This window comes from Rhodotorula graminis (genome assembly GCF_001329695.1).
Source record: "Rhodotorula graminis WP1 unplaced genomic scaffold RHOBAscaffold_4, whole genome shotgun sequence".
NCBI classification, from domain to species: Eukaryota; Fungi; Basidiomycota; class Microbotryomycetes; order Sporidiobolales; family Sporidiobolaceae; genus Rhodotorula; species Rhodotorula graminis.
The window spans coordinates 704,677-717,478 of NW_017264931.1; the positions used below are offsets into that span (position 1 = coordinate 704,677).

Here is a 12,802-nt window from a genome sequence, read left to right on the forward strand (position 1 = left end):
ACGTTGCCGAGCATCCCGTCGTCGTCGTCGAGCGAGGCAACACCGACGCCGCCGCAGCCGCAGCCGCCGCACCACCAGCAGCTCGACGGCGTCGGCCTCGTGTCGAACGTCTTTGCCGCGTCGCCCAACGGCTCGTCGCTCGACCTGTCGCGACCGTCGAACGGCAGCGCGCACGACGTTCCCGTCGCGCCGCCGAGCGAGGACGGCTCGGCGTCGGTCGCGTCGTCGGCCGTGCCGCAGTCGTCGCCTCGCTACGCGCAGCGGCGCGAGTCGCGCACCTCGTTCGGCGCCGTCGACGGCGGCGCACGCCCGCCGATGCCGCCTCCGCCCGGCTCGTCGACGTCGTCGACGTCGCTCTCGTCGTCGGGCATCCTGCACCCACCACCACCACCACCACCACCTGCCACAGCAGCAGCAGCAGCCGCCGCCGCGTCGTCGACGACGCCGTCGCACCCTGTCCCGCCGCCACTGTCGACCTCGACGAGCGCGTTCGCCAAGACGCGCGGGTTCCTCACCCGCAACAAGTCGGAGAAGCCGCGACCCTCGTCGTCGCACGCCGGCTCGCTCCACAGCAACGGCGTCGGGCTCGGGCTCGGCAGCGTCGGCGCAGGCGGCGACGTCAACGGCAGGGGCCGCCAGTCGTCGGCGCCCGGCGCAGGCGCAGGTGGCCCGCTGCCGCCGCCGCCGCCGTCGTCGTCGTCGCTCGAGGTGCGCAGCAACGGCGACGCGCTCGGCAGCGTGCGGCGTCGCCCGTCGACGGCGTCGCCCATCGTGTCGTCGCCGTCGGCGTCGTTCCCGGTGCACCCGTCGCGCATGCAGGAGAGCGGCGTCGTCGGCGGTGCGTCGCCCGAGCTCGGCAAGAGCGCGCCTGTCGGCGCGCCCGTCGTCGTCGAGCCGGCACGAGCCCCTGCGGCGCCGGCGCCGGCGCTCGCGCCACCTGTGCCGCAGCCGGCGCTGTCGCGCAAGGAGCAGGAGAAGCGCATCAAGGAGGAGCAGAAGGCGCGCGACAAGGAGGCAAAGGCGCGCGACAAGGCCGAGAAGGAGCGGCAGAAGCTCGCCAAGGAGGAGGCCAAGCGGCAGGACAAGCTGTGGCGCAAGATGAGCGTCAAGTAGAGACGCTTCCAGTCACCTTCCCCTCCCTCGAGCCGTGTCGCCTCGTCCGCCCACCTCCCCCTCCTCGTCGCCTCCTCCTCCCAGCCTCGTCTCCTCCCCCTTCCTCTCTCGCTCTCTCTCTCTCCCTCACCCTTCTCGGCCCTCGGTCTCTGTCTGTGTCTCGCTCTCCTCTCCTTTCCCTGTCCATCATCTTATCGAGCGCGGGCGTACCCGCAGGCCTCGCGTGTAAAAGGAATAGAGCTCTCTCGCCGTCGTTTTCGGACCTTTTCCTCGCGCCGTTGCGTAGCATCGAGAGCGAGAAGAGTATGCGAGAGGGAGTGCGAGGGGGAACTGCTTGCGACTCGAGCGCTAGACGAGGAGCGGGGGTCGTGGACCCGAGACGAGGTCCAAGCGGCGCTTTTTCTGGCTCTCGTTCTCCGGCGAGCTCAGGCGAGTAGGGGGGCACGAAAGGTGCGACTTGCATTGCGAGGGCGAGAGCAGGAGGGTATCTCAGGGGGTGGGTATCGCGGCGGGACGAGGAGGGAGAGATGGGGACGAGGGACGAGGACGAGGAGGGAAGGATCAGGCGCCGACGCGCTCGAGTGGGGCGCGAAGCTGGTCTGCGGCCGCTCGAATCTGTGCGGCACGAGGGTGGGGAGAGTCAGTGTTGTGCGCGACGAGGACGACTGGACGACGGGCCGAGGGAGGCTGGGAAGGACGAGCGAGTCGAGGAAGAGGAAGAGAGGGAGCGCCACCTTTTTGTCGAGGACCTTCCAGGGTGCGACTTGAGTGCCGACGAGGACGAGGAGAAAGGCGCCGAGAGCGACAACGGCGATGTGGCCGAGCTGCGGAGCGAGGACACAGAGAGAGGTGAGCGGGGCAAGAGAGGAGAGGGAGGAGAGGGAGAGTAACGCACCTCCGAGTCGAGCATGAGCGGGTCGCGGTCGTCGCTGCGGTGGTGGTCGTCGGGGCCGAGGTGAGCGTCCCAGGCTCCTCCTGCGAGGGCAGCGTACATGGCTGCGCGCTCGTCGTCGTCGACCTCGGCCGGTGGGGGGCGGACGTCGGGCCACGGTGCGGTGGTGGGGTGCGAGTGGTGGACGACGACTTGGTTTCCGGCAGGTTGGGAGGCGAGGAGGGCGGTGTGGGGGGAGCCGTCGCCGGTGCGCGAGGTGAGCGAGGCGAGGAGGTCGAGGACGGGTGCGGGGAGGAGGAGCGGGGCCATTTGGGGTGGGTCGCGTGGGTGGCAGTGGGTGTGGTGTGGTGCTCTGTAGCGAGTGAGTTGGCTGGCTGGCTGGCTAGAGAGAGAGGGAGAGAGAGAGAGGGAGAGATGGCGAGCGCTTCCCCGCATTCTCTCGTCGCCCGCCCTCTCCTCCTCGTCGCTCTCTCGCTCTCGACAGTGACCACCTGCGCACCGCTGCGCACCTTGCACGCACCGATACCACCTCTCAGCACCCACCCCCGACGCGTCCGCCTCTCTTCCCCTCGTCCCCACCCCGCACACTCCGCCTCGCGTCGTCGTCCTCATCGCCCTCGACCTCTCGCCGCGACCCTCGCACCACCAACGCGCTCCTCCTCCCAAGCACGCTCACCGCCGCGCCACCACACGCCCCCCAGCATGCGCACCCGACCAGCTCTCGCCGCCCTCTTTGCCGCCGCGACCATCGCGAGCGCTCACGGCGACCACGCCGAGGTCGAGGACAACCCAGACGCCACCTACGCAGAGCTCCACATGGCCCAAGAGGTGCGTCCCCATCTCCCTCCCGCTCTGGGTCACGCAGCCCCAGCTCACGCTCCTCCTCGACCGCCTGCAGCACCACATGGACAGCTTCGACATCCAGGCCTTCTTCCACCTCCACGACCTCAACCGGTCCGTCCTCGCTCTCTCTTCTGCGCCACACGTCACCGACCTGACCCCTTGGCCCCCCGGCGCCCGCAGCGACGGCGTCCTCGACCGCAACGAGCTCGAGTCGATCTACGGCGTCCACCACGAGAAGCGCCGCAAGGGCGCCAAGAACCTCGAGGTGCACACCCAGCAGGCCGTCGAGATCGTCGACCAGGTCCTCGACCGCCTCGACACGAACCGCGACGGCGTCTTGACCATGCGCGAGTTTGTCGCCGGCGGCGTCGGCGGCTTGCCCAACTTCAAGGGCGTCGAGCACCTCGGGCACCACTACGGTGCGTCGCACGTTGCTTCCTCTGAGGGTGCCCTGTGTCTCGTTCGCAGACTGATCCTCTCTTCCCGGCCGCGCGTCGTCCACAGACGCCGAGGGCGAGTACTTCTTGCAGTGCGTCCGCTCCTTGCCCTCTCCACCCGTCGACGCCTCCTGACTCTCGAGTCGCCCCGCAGCCACGAGGAACGGTACCATAACACGCCCGAGACGCAGCGCGAGGAGGACTACGTCCACCCCGAGGGTGCGTCCGCTCGGACCTCTCTTCCTCTCTCTCTCCTCGGCGCCCTCGACTGACTCTCTCACCGCACCATCGCAGACATCGAGCACTTTATGTCGCACGAGGCGATCGAGGACGAGGAGGACGAGCGCATCCGCCAGTTTACGGGCGAGGACCCGGACATTGACCCGGCGGCGCACGTCACGCCCGAGCAGCTCGAGCAGCACGTCTTCAACGAGCTCAACGGCCTCGCCGACGAGCCGACGACCGACTCGGAGAAGGACTTTGTCAAAAAGGCCGTCGAGGACGAGGACAAGCACAACCCGCACGCCGAGATGGTCAAGCCCCGCGAGCCCTTCTCGGCCCCGCCGCCCGTCTACAACCCGGGCGCCGCCAACGACGCGTCGCAGCAGCGCCAGCAGCGCCAGAAGGAGCTGCGCGCCGAGGCGGTCCGGCGCCTGCAGGACAGCAACGCGCGCGCGGGTGCGGGCGCGCCCAAGGCGCCGGCGGCGGCGGCGCCGACGACCGAGCAGGAGCGCCAGCGGCGCGAGCGCGCCGAGGCGGCGCGGGCCCAGGCGGCCAAATTTGCGCGCGACGTGCGCGAGGCGAGCGCGAGGGGCCAGTACGCCGGCGCCGAGGCTGGCGGCGCGAGGGGCGAGCAGGTCAACTTTGGGAGGCCAAAGGACGCCGCGGATCGGCTCAGGAGGAACGTGCCGTACAAGTACAAGGTGCGTCCCAGTCTCTCTCTCTCTCTCTTTCTCTCTCGTCGTGCTCTGGCGACGTGACTGACCTCGTCGTCGTCGGCCCGTGCAGGTCCGCAACAGCTGGTTCGGCGAGTTCTAGTCGCAGCCCTCGCCGCCTCTCCCCCTCTCTCTATATCGCCCTTCTCTCTCAGTATCTAGCTGGCCTCGACTACTCTGTGTACCATCCCCGTCCCCTCGTCCCCTCGCTCGTCGCCGCCGTTTTGCACCATCTCCCTCCCGGCTTCTCTCCCTCCCTCTCTCGCAACCATTCGCAACCTCCTCAGTCCCGGCCCGCTCTCGAGAGAGTCGCAGAGAGACTGCTCGAGAGTGATACTGCAGCCTCGACGACGACAAGCACCCTCGCCCGCCCGCCGCGCTCAGGCCTCGAAAGAGCCGGCTCGCCGCGACTTGGGAAGCCCGCGAGTTTCTCGGGGCGCTGTCTCTCCTTGTGCAGCTCTCGAGTAGAGGAAGCTACTGCCGTCGTGCGACGAGCGAGCGACGTCGCCCTCGGCCTCGACAGAGACGTCGACCCAGAGGCGGTCGCCGAAGCGGGCACCGTCCGGTGCCGACAGCCGCCAGAAGTCCATGAACCTGCCCGAGTCGTCGGGCGGCTTGCACTCGCACTGGATCTCGACGACCTCGCCCGGGGCGGCGGCGACGGCGGCGAACGAATGGACGCCTCCACGTCCTCCTCCTACTCTCTGCCCTCTCTTCCCTCTCTTCCCTCTCTTCCCTCTCAGTCTGTACCTGACCTCCAATACTCTGTGTACTATCGTCGTTCCCTCCTGCCCTCGCTCGCCGAAGCCGTTTTGTGTCCTCTCTTCTCCCTCTTCCTCTCTCTCCCTTTCTCGCAACCACTCGCAACTTTCTCGACCCCAGTCCGCTCTCGAGAGAGACGCAGAGAGATTGCTCGAGAGTAACACTGCAAGCGCGACAAGTCTCGACGACGACAAGCCCCCTCCTCTGCCCGCCCGCCCGCCCCGCTCAGGCCCCCTCGCGCACGACCCACTCGATCCCCCTCGCGTCGCAGCGCTTGGCGAGCGCCTTGTTCTTGTGCTTCTGCGCGTCGACCTTGAGCTTCTTGACGACGCTGACGAGGCGCGTGAGCTTGGGGAGGCTTGCGGGCTCGTCGTCGTCGACGGGTGCGGCGAGGACGGCCTCGACGGCTTTGGAGAGCCTCGACGCGGGCGTGTCGTCGATGATGAGCTCCTCGAGGGTGTCGAGGTGCGGGAGGAGGGCGTAGAACGAGGACGGGTCGGGCGCAGAGGGAAGGAGCGAAGCGCTGAGGAAAAGAACGCGAAGCGAGTCGGTGCGGCTGACGAGGTCGAGGAGCGGCGAGGGCGGGAACGTCGCGACCTGGTCGTCGTCGTCGGCCTCGACGTCGCTCGCGAGCTCGTCGATGTCCTCCGGCGCCGGCGCAATCGCGACCGCCTTGCCCTTGTCCTTCTTGCCGCGCTTGGACCCCCTTCCTCCTCCCGCTCCTCCCCAGCGGTCCCACACCTTGAGGACCTCGACGCTGCCCACCACCTCGCCGAGCGCGTCCCACGCACGGCCCTCGCACCCGGGCAGGCCCATCTCGAGCTCGACGAGCGCCGTCTGGTCCTCGAGGAGCCACGCGACCATCTCGTCCGCAAGCGTCGACTCGCGCACGACGAGGCGGCGCAGGGTGCGGGGGCGCTCGGCGCTCGAGAGAGGCGGGCGCGTGCAGTCGCCGCGGAGTGAGGCGAGCGAGAGGGACGAGAGGTGCGTCCAGGCCGATAGGAGCGGGACGAGGTCGTGCAGCCAGAGGAAGGCGCCGGCGAGGGTGAACGAGGCGAGGTTGGCGAGGGACGACAGGGCCTTGAAGGCGGTCGAAGGGTTGGGGAAGAGGGCCGTGAAGGGCTGAAGTGGCGCCGAGGTGGCCGAAAGCGAGAGGGCGAGCGAGGAGAGGGACGAAGGGCGGAGCGAGAAGAGGCTCGTGCACGATGTGCGCAGGGTCGAGAGCGCCGGCGGGCTCGAGTACAGGGCTTGCAGGCTGTCGACGTAGAGTGCGAGTCAGTGCATGCTAGGCCCTGTGCACCAGGCGGCGAGACGCACCTGATCTCGAGCGCCCTGACCTCCTTTGCGCCGGCCGCACCGCCGCTCTCGATCGCCTGCTTGCCGCCTTTGGGCTTGTAGCGCTTGGCCGCCTCGACGACCTCGGACGAGCTCTTGAGCGAGAGCGTCTCCTCAACGACGGGAGCGACGGCGCGGCTCGCGGCCTTGCACGTGCGAGCGAGGGGGACGAGGCGCGAGGCTGGCGACGACGACGTGGCTGCGCGCTCGTCTGTAAGTCAGCACTGGCGCTTGGAGGACAGGTGAGAGACCGAAGGAAGGCACCGAGGTCGTCGTAGGCGAGCGAGCGAGCGATGCGAGTGAGGACGTCGCCCGGGAGAGCTGCGAGGCTGGACGACGGCGAGCGGGCTTGGGCCGGCGGCGTGGCGGCCTCGGGCGTGTCGCTCGGGACCCTGCGAGGCTTCTTATTCGACCTCGGCGGCATGCGAGCGAGCGACGACGGGAGCGAGGTGGACGAAGGAGCGAAAGAGCGAGACGTTGAGAAGGTCGACCGCGGGCTCGGCTGAAGCACTCGCTCGCTCGCCGAGTCACTCTCGAGAGCTGTAGGGAAAGCACTGCATTCGAGTCGAAGAAAGGGAGCAGAGACGGCAGAGCCTGGAGGAGGAGGAGTGGGGAAGAGGGAACTGGAACGAGGAAGGGGGATCTCAACAAAAGGGGGGTACGAGCGCGAAGAGAGAGGGAGAGAAGCTACAGCAGACAAAGAGAGAGAGGGACGACACAGACGAGCCTAAGCGGCGAGGGGAGGAGGAGGGGAGGGGAGGAGAGGGAGAGAGAGAAGGACCGGCTCGACGACGCTCAGGCCCTGTCGACGAGGACGAACTCGACCTCGCTGTCGTCCTCGTCGCTCGAAGTCGAAAGGTCGCTATCCGACTCGCTGCTCGACTCGTCCTCCGACTCGTCCTCGTCCTCGTCCGACGACGCGTCCTCGTCGCCCGACAGGTACACGCCCTCGCTCCCGGCGCGCGACGCCGTGCCCGCCTGGACCGACTCAAACTCGCTGCCGGCGAACGACGACGGCGCGAGGTGCGACGGGACCGAGAATCCCGACGACGAGGGCGCGACACGAGGCGAGTGGGCGACTGACGACGAGGCGACGCTCGGCGCTTCGCTCGGCGGGAGCGACGCGGCCTTGCCCGCCGCACTGAGGCTCGGCGTGACGAACGACGACGACGACAGCGACTGGTGGCTGCCCGTCATGGTGCCGTCCGAGGCGTCGAGGGGCGAGCCCGTGTCGTCGCGCGACGAGCGCGCGACATCGCCCTCGGCCTCGACAGAGACGTCGACCCAGAAACGGTCGCCGAAGCGGGCGCCGTCCGGTGCAGACAGCCGCCAGAAATCCATGAACCTGCCCGAGTCGTCGGGCGCCTTGCACTCGCACTGGATCTCGACGACCTCGCCCGGGGCGGCGGCGGCGACGGCGAACGACTTGACGCGGCTCGCGCCGCCGGCGACCTTGGAAGAGAAGCCGCCGACGTGGACGAGGCGGGTGCCGGCTGGCCACGACGTCGTGCCCGAGTTGCGGACGGCCCACACCTTGTGGAACTCGCTGCCCGCAGGGACGACCGAGCCGTCGAGCAGCGTGATGTCGCTGACGAAGATGGCGCGAGGCGAGTCGTCCTGGACGACCGGGACGGGCAGCGTCGTCGACGACGACTCGTCGTTGTCGGACTCGATGCCCTCGGTGTCGACCTTGGACGAGTCGGGCTCGGGAGCGTCGTTGAGATGCATCTCGCCGAGCTTGGTCTCGACAGCCTCGACCGTCTCGGCCGCCTGCTGCCTCGACAGCGAGACCGGGACGTGAAGCTCGGCCGGGAGGCCCTTGAGCTGCTCGGCCGAGAGCTGCGACACGTCGACGTCGACGACGAGCGTCTTGTCCTCGCCTGGGCCGGCGAGGAGCTCGGCGCTCATGACCTTGGGCGACTCGGCGGCGATGGCGCGCGCACCGGGCGCAGGGGCGGCCGGGACGGGCACGTGGATGCCGAGCGACTCGAGGACGCTCGCGATCGGGCCCGAGCTAAGCGCGGCGACGATGCCGTGGCGCTCTGCGCCCTGCTCGACGCGGGACAGGAGGTTCTGGGCGTGCTCGGTCGCGTGCTCGACGACGGTGCGGCCGACGTGCGAGAACGGGTTGAGCGGCTCGCGGATCTTGAGGAGGTTGTGGTCGTGCGGGTGGACCGGGATCGGGAGCGACTCGCACGCCGAGCACAGGTCGAAGCCGCCGTCTTGCGAGCACGCCGGGTGCGTGCAGTGATAGCGCACGCCGACGAGCGGCGACTGGTTGCACCCATCGCAGACAATGTTGCGGTGGACCGTGCGCGAGTCGGGCTGCGGCCGGTGCTGGATGTCCTTCGGGTCGCTGACGGCGACAAAGTTGTGGTGCGGGTGGACCTCGTCGACGTACTCGGTCTTGCAGGCCCCGCAGCAGTCGTAGTCGGCGCATTGGAGGCACTTGAAGCGGGTCCCGACGATCGTGCGGGTGCACACGTCGCACGTCGCCGAGTGGACGACCGGCTTGACCTCGTTCTCGACGACGTCAGGCTTGACCTCGACGACGGGCTTGAACCCCAACACGCGCTTGAGGGAGCCGCGAGTGGACGGGACCGGCGACGCGTACGGGCGGGCGATCTCGAGGAAGTTGTGCGGCGCCGGGTGGAAGTCGCAGCGAGCGTCGACGCACTCGCCGCATAGGTCGTAGTTGGTGCATGCCGCGCACTTGAAGCGAGAGCCGACGATCGTCTTCTGCACGAGGGCGAGTGGCCGACGAGGACCGTCAGTTCGGGTCCGACTGAGAGTGGCAGGAGGGTGAAGAGGACAGGGACGGACCATACAACAGTCGCAGTACACGCTGTAGTGGACGACCTTCTTGTCGACCTCGTCGACCGTCGCCTTCTCGACCTTGACGTCCTCCTCGACCTTGACGACGTCCGGGGTCGGCGAGCGCTCGCGCAGCTCGAACGGCGCCGCCTCGTCGCCGAACGTGTCGGCGAGGTGCGAGTTGAGGTCGCGCACGAACTTGCCGAGGAGCGCCTTGACGCCGGTCCACGACTCGGCGGGCTCGAGCTGACGGGCAGGCGCCGACGTGGGCGACGGCGACGGCGACTCGGGGCGAACCGTCTGCGACGCCGCCTCGGTCGTGACAACGGGCGAGTCGGACGCCGACGAGGCAAGCGTGATGTAGCTGGGCGCGTAGCCCGTCTTGGCGGCGGCGGCCGAGGCGCGCGGGGCCGTCTTGCGAGGAGGGCGCGCTGCGGAGCGCTCGAGATAGACCTGGTGGCCCTCGGCGTCCTCGTCGGCCTTGCGCTTGTTGGCCGTCGCGGCGGCAGTAGCGGCGGCGGCGGCGGCGGTAGCGACGGCGGCGGTGGCGGTAGCGACGGCGGCGGTGGCCTGGCGCGACTCGGCCTTGCGACGCTCGGTGCGCTCGAGGGCCGCCTTGCTCTGGACGACGAAGCCGAGGACGACGCGCTTCTTGTCGTCAATCTTGGCCTTCTCGGGGTGCTGGACGAGCGGGTCGCACACGTGCTGGACGAAGGCGGCGAACGACTCGAGCGTGAGGGAAGGATTGCCGAGCGAGTCGCGGACCGAGAGGACGACGTCGTTGCGCGCAAGGTGGAAGACCTGGGCAGCGCGCTCGTGGAGGCCCTGTTGCAGTGGTGCGGGTGCAAGAGTCAGAAAGGGCTGCGGCTGCGGGACTCGGAGGTCTCGGAGAGGGACAGGCGGGGGCGGGGAAGGGTCGCGAGGGGAGGGGAGGGAGACGCACAGTGTACACCTGCTCGAGGGCGAGGGGGCCCTGGTAGCCGTACCGACGGGTCGAGGGCGAAGGCCCGTCGTCGTAGTAGAGCTTGAAGACGCAGGACGGGGACGCCATCGTCTGCTCGAGGTGGCGCAGAACGCGTCAGCGTCAGGCGTCGAGAGGGGACACGGCGCGGGCAAGGAGGGGCGGGGCGAGCAAGGGGAATGTAGGGGCGCACCTGGACTGACTCGCGGGTGGCTCTGCGCGGGAACGACGAGGCGAGAGGTTCGGGCTCGGGGCGAAGTGCCGATGAGGGCGAGGTGGACGAGTCTCGGTGGGGACGACGCTGGAGGGACGGTGGCGCCGCTGCCGAGGTTCTCTGGGGGAGTGACGAGCCGGTGCGGTTGGACCTGGCTGCGCTCGGTGGGAGGCGAGAAGGAGAGAGAGGAAGGACGGCGCCTCTCGGGAGTGGGGGTCGTCCACGCCAGGCGCACCTCGCGCACAGCTCCGAGCGAGTCCATGCAAGCTCTTTCACTCTTTGGACAGCCATCATGAACTGCAAGGGCCGAAAAGAGGACGCAACGTTGCCAAGCGCGGGCTCGAGCCCTGCCGAGCTGCCTCGCCAGGCCCAGCAGCGCTCGACGCTCTCGTGAACTGACAGAGACTGCGAATGCATGTGTGCTGACCGACGTACTGCCCCGAGACGAGCCCATTTCCCTCACGCCTCGACCTCTCCCGCGTCGACCGACCGTCCGACCGACCCTCCTTGCGAACAACTGCGACGCCCCGCTCAGACGAGCTGCGCGCCTTTGCCCTGCGTGCCCGGCATCGCGAGCGCGTCCTCGTCGTCGTCCTCGTCGTCCTCGAGGAGGCTCCCGCCGCCGGCGAGCGGGTTGTGCTGCCCGGGCTGCGGCGAGCTGCTCTTGGCCGGCGGCGGCGGCGGCGGCGCGCCGGCCGCGCCGCCAGTCGGGGCCTTCCACGCCGAGGACGAGTAGTCGGGCTGCGACGAGGCGGGACGGGCGGCGGCGGGTGCGGGCTCGTAGGCGTACTGGTAGGCCTGCGAGCGAGCGTCGCGGCGCGAGGCGAGGGCGTGGTACGCGTTCTGCGCCGTGTCGATGACCCACTGCGGGAGGGAAGAGAGAGTGAGTCACAGAGGGTGGACGACAGTCGACAAGGGAGAGAGAGAGACGCACGATGCCGCCGACCACGAGCATGTCCTTGGCGAAGCCGACCGCGCCGCCGACGCCGCCCGACTCGCCGCCGCCGAGGGTGCGGCCACCGCGGTTACCGCCGAGGAAGCGCTGGTACAGGAAGAAGGCGCCGCCGATGACGATCGAGAGCCAGAACATGCTGCGAGGAGGGACGACCACGGGTCAGGACGAGGATCTCGCGCGACGCACGTCCGAACACGAGAGAGAGGGGCGTACAAGACGAAGACGCCCCAGATGGCGCTGAAGAAGCCCCCGGACGTCGGGCAGGCGTACGGCGTCTTCATCGTGAAGCTGCGCGAGGGAGGAACGTCGACGCCGCGAGGTCAGGCGCCGGCAGACGTCCGCAGGGGATGAGAGCGGGACGCACAAGTAGACGCAGTCGTCGAGCGAGTCGATGAGGGTGACCTTGTTGTCGGACGTCCACGACGTGTCGCACTGAAGGTAGATGAGGCTCGAGCGGCGCGAGTTCGAGTTGGGGCACTCGGCTCCGTTCTTGTACGTGACCGACAGCTGGCCGTTGTGGTACGACAGCTTGTTCGACGACTCGCTGTGAGCGTTAAGGGGTTATGAGAGTCAGGCTCGGTTACGAGGGAGAGACGCTGGGCCAGGTTGCGCCAGCGGCGCGAGGAGGAGGGGAGGAGGAGCAGGACGCACCCGAGCGAGATGCCGCCGCGCGAGTCCTCGATGTACGCGCCGTAGTTCTGCGCAGCTGTATCGAGGGGCAAGCCGGGTCAGTGCTCGTCGCCCCGGACGTCGCGGGCAGACAAGGTCCGGCGGCTCACCCTCGGCAGGAGACTCGTCCGACGAGACGGGCCCGCAGAAGTTGAGGCTGACGGCACCGCCGTCAGGGTTGGTCGCCGTGTAGTCGTCTGCGCGACCGGGCGGGCGAGAGGGTCAGCACGCAAGCGCGAGGGGAGGATGTGGAGCACCTCGAGGGACGCGATAGAGAGAGAAGCAGGGGACGCACGCTTCTTGTTGCGCAGCGGCGAGAGGTCGAAGGAGCCGATGCTTGCACCCTCGAGCTTGCAGTGGTTGGTCGCGGCGAGGGCGAGGTGGAGCTGGGCTGCCAGCGCGGCGCCGACGAGGAGAGGGGAGGTGAAGCGCATCGTGCGGCTCGAGGTGGTGGGTACGACGTGTGCTCCGGGGTGCTGGGCTGGACGCGCTGCAGAGCCTCGAGAAAGCTGGAGGCTGCGAGCGAGATAGGAGAAGGAGAGCCGACGCCGCGGACGAGCGGGCGAGGTGGGAACGACGCGTCGTGCCGAGCGGGCAGCGCTGTAGTACCGGCGCAGCTCCGTCTGAGGTAGTTCGCAGCCTGTACAGGTCGCGCATACCGTCCCCTGACGCTGTTCGGGACGAGCTCTCGCCTTCGTCGCCTGCTCCGCCAAAGTCGCACCTGCTCTTGCGCTCCGAGCCATTTTCCTGGGCTTCGCTGGGGTCGATGAATGCTTTCCGGGGTCGCTCCTTCCAGTAGCTGAACGGTCAGAGGCGGACTGAGCGTTTGCGGCCGGTCGCCCCTTCGCCGCTTCCTCACTCGCCGACGACTG

At 69.0% G+C, this 12,802-nt stretch overlaps 5 protein-coding genes across 5 annotated transcripts; 1 reads left to right on the forward strand and 4 right to left on the reverse strand.

Annotated features, from left to right (window-relative positions):
• Positions 1–1,549: 1,549 nt before the first annotated feature.
• RHOBADRAFT_52406 (uncharacterized protein) lies at positions 1,550–2,314 on the reverse strand (the record flags this gene model as incomplete). The annotated part of the gene is made up of 3 exons (XM_018416324.1): positions 1,550–1,728; positions 1,848–1,937; positions 2,009–2,314. Coding segments are annotated over 3 exons (574 nt in total), but the record flags the coding sequence as incomplete, so codon positions are not given.
• Positions 2,315–2,707: 393 nt separating this feature from the next.
• RHOBADRAFT_52407 (uncharacterized protein) lies at positions 2,708–4,439 on the forward strand (the record flags this gene model as incomplete). Its single annotated transcript, XM_018416325.1, has 7 exons — positions 2,708–2,833; positions 2,904–2,959; positions 3,029–3,267; positions 3,353–3,377; positions 3,440–3,504; positions 3,580–4,208; positions 4,294–4,439. The coding sequence occupies 7 exons, from the start codon at positions 2,708–2,710 to the stop codon at positions 4,321–4,323; spliced, it is 1,170 nt and encodes a 389-aa protein (XP_018272443.1). The 3' UTR covers positions 4,324–4,439.
• Positions 4,440–5,207: 768 nt separating this feature from the next.
• RHOBADRAFT_42726 (uncharacterized protein) lies at positions 5,208–6,741 on the reverse strand (the record flags this gene model as incomplete). Its single annotated transcript, XM_018414103.1, has 3 exons — positions 5,208–6,237; positions 6,300–6,516; positions 6,582–6,741. 3 exons carry the CDS (start codon positions 6,739–6,741, stop codon positions 5,208–5,210), a joined length of 1,407 nt encoding a protein of 468 aa, XP_018272444.1.
• Positions 6,742–6,858: 117 nt separating this feature from the next.
• On the reverse strand, positions 6,859–10,568 carry RHOBADRAFT_52408 (uncharacterized protein; the record flags this gene model as incomplete). The annotated part of the gene is made up of 4 exons (XM_018416326.1): positions 6,859–9,056; positions 9,141–9,956; positions 10,075–10,185; positions 10,542–10,568. 4 exons carry the CDS (start codon positions 10,566–10,568, stop codon positions 7,113–7,115), a joined length of 2,898 nt encoding a protein of 965 aa, XP_018272445.1. The 3' UTR covers positions 6,859–7,112.
• A 269-nt stretch (positions 10,569–10,837) lies between these two features.
• Positions 10,838–12,364, reverse strand: RHOBADRAFT_52409 (uncharacterized protein; the record flags this gene model as incomplete). The annotated part of the gene is made up of 7 exons (XM_018416327.1): positions 10,838–11,170; positions 11,241–11,397; positions 11,475–11,549; positions 11,626–11,805; positions 11,913–11,967; positions 12,041–12,127; positions 12,226–12,364. The coding sequence occupies 7 exons, from the start codon at positions 12,362–12,364 to the stop codon at positions 10,838–10,840; spliced, it is 1,026 nt and encodes a 341-aa protein (XP_018272446.1).
• Positions 12,365–12,802: the final 438 nt, after the last annotated feature.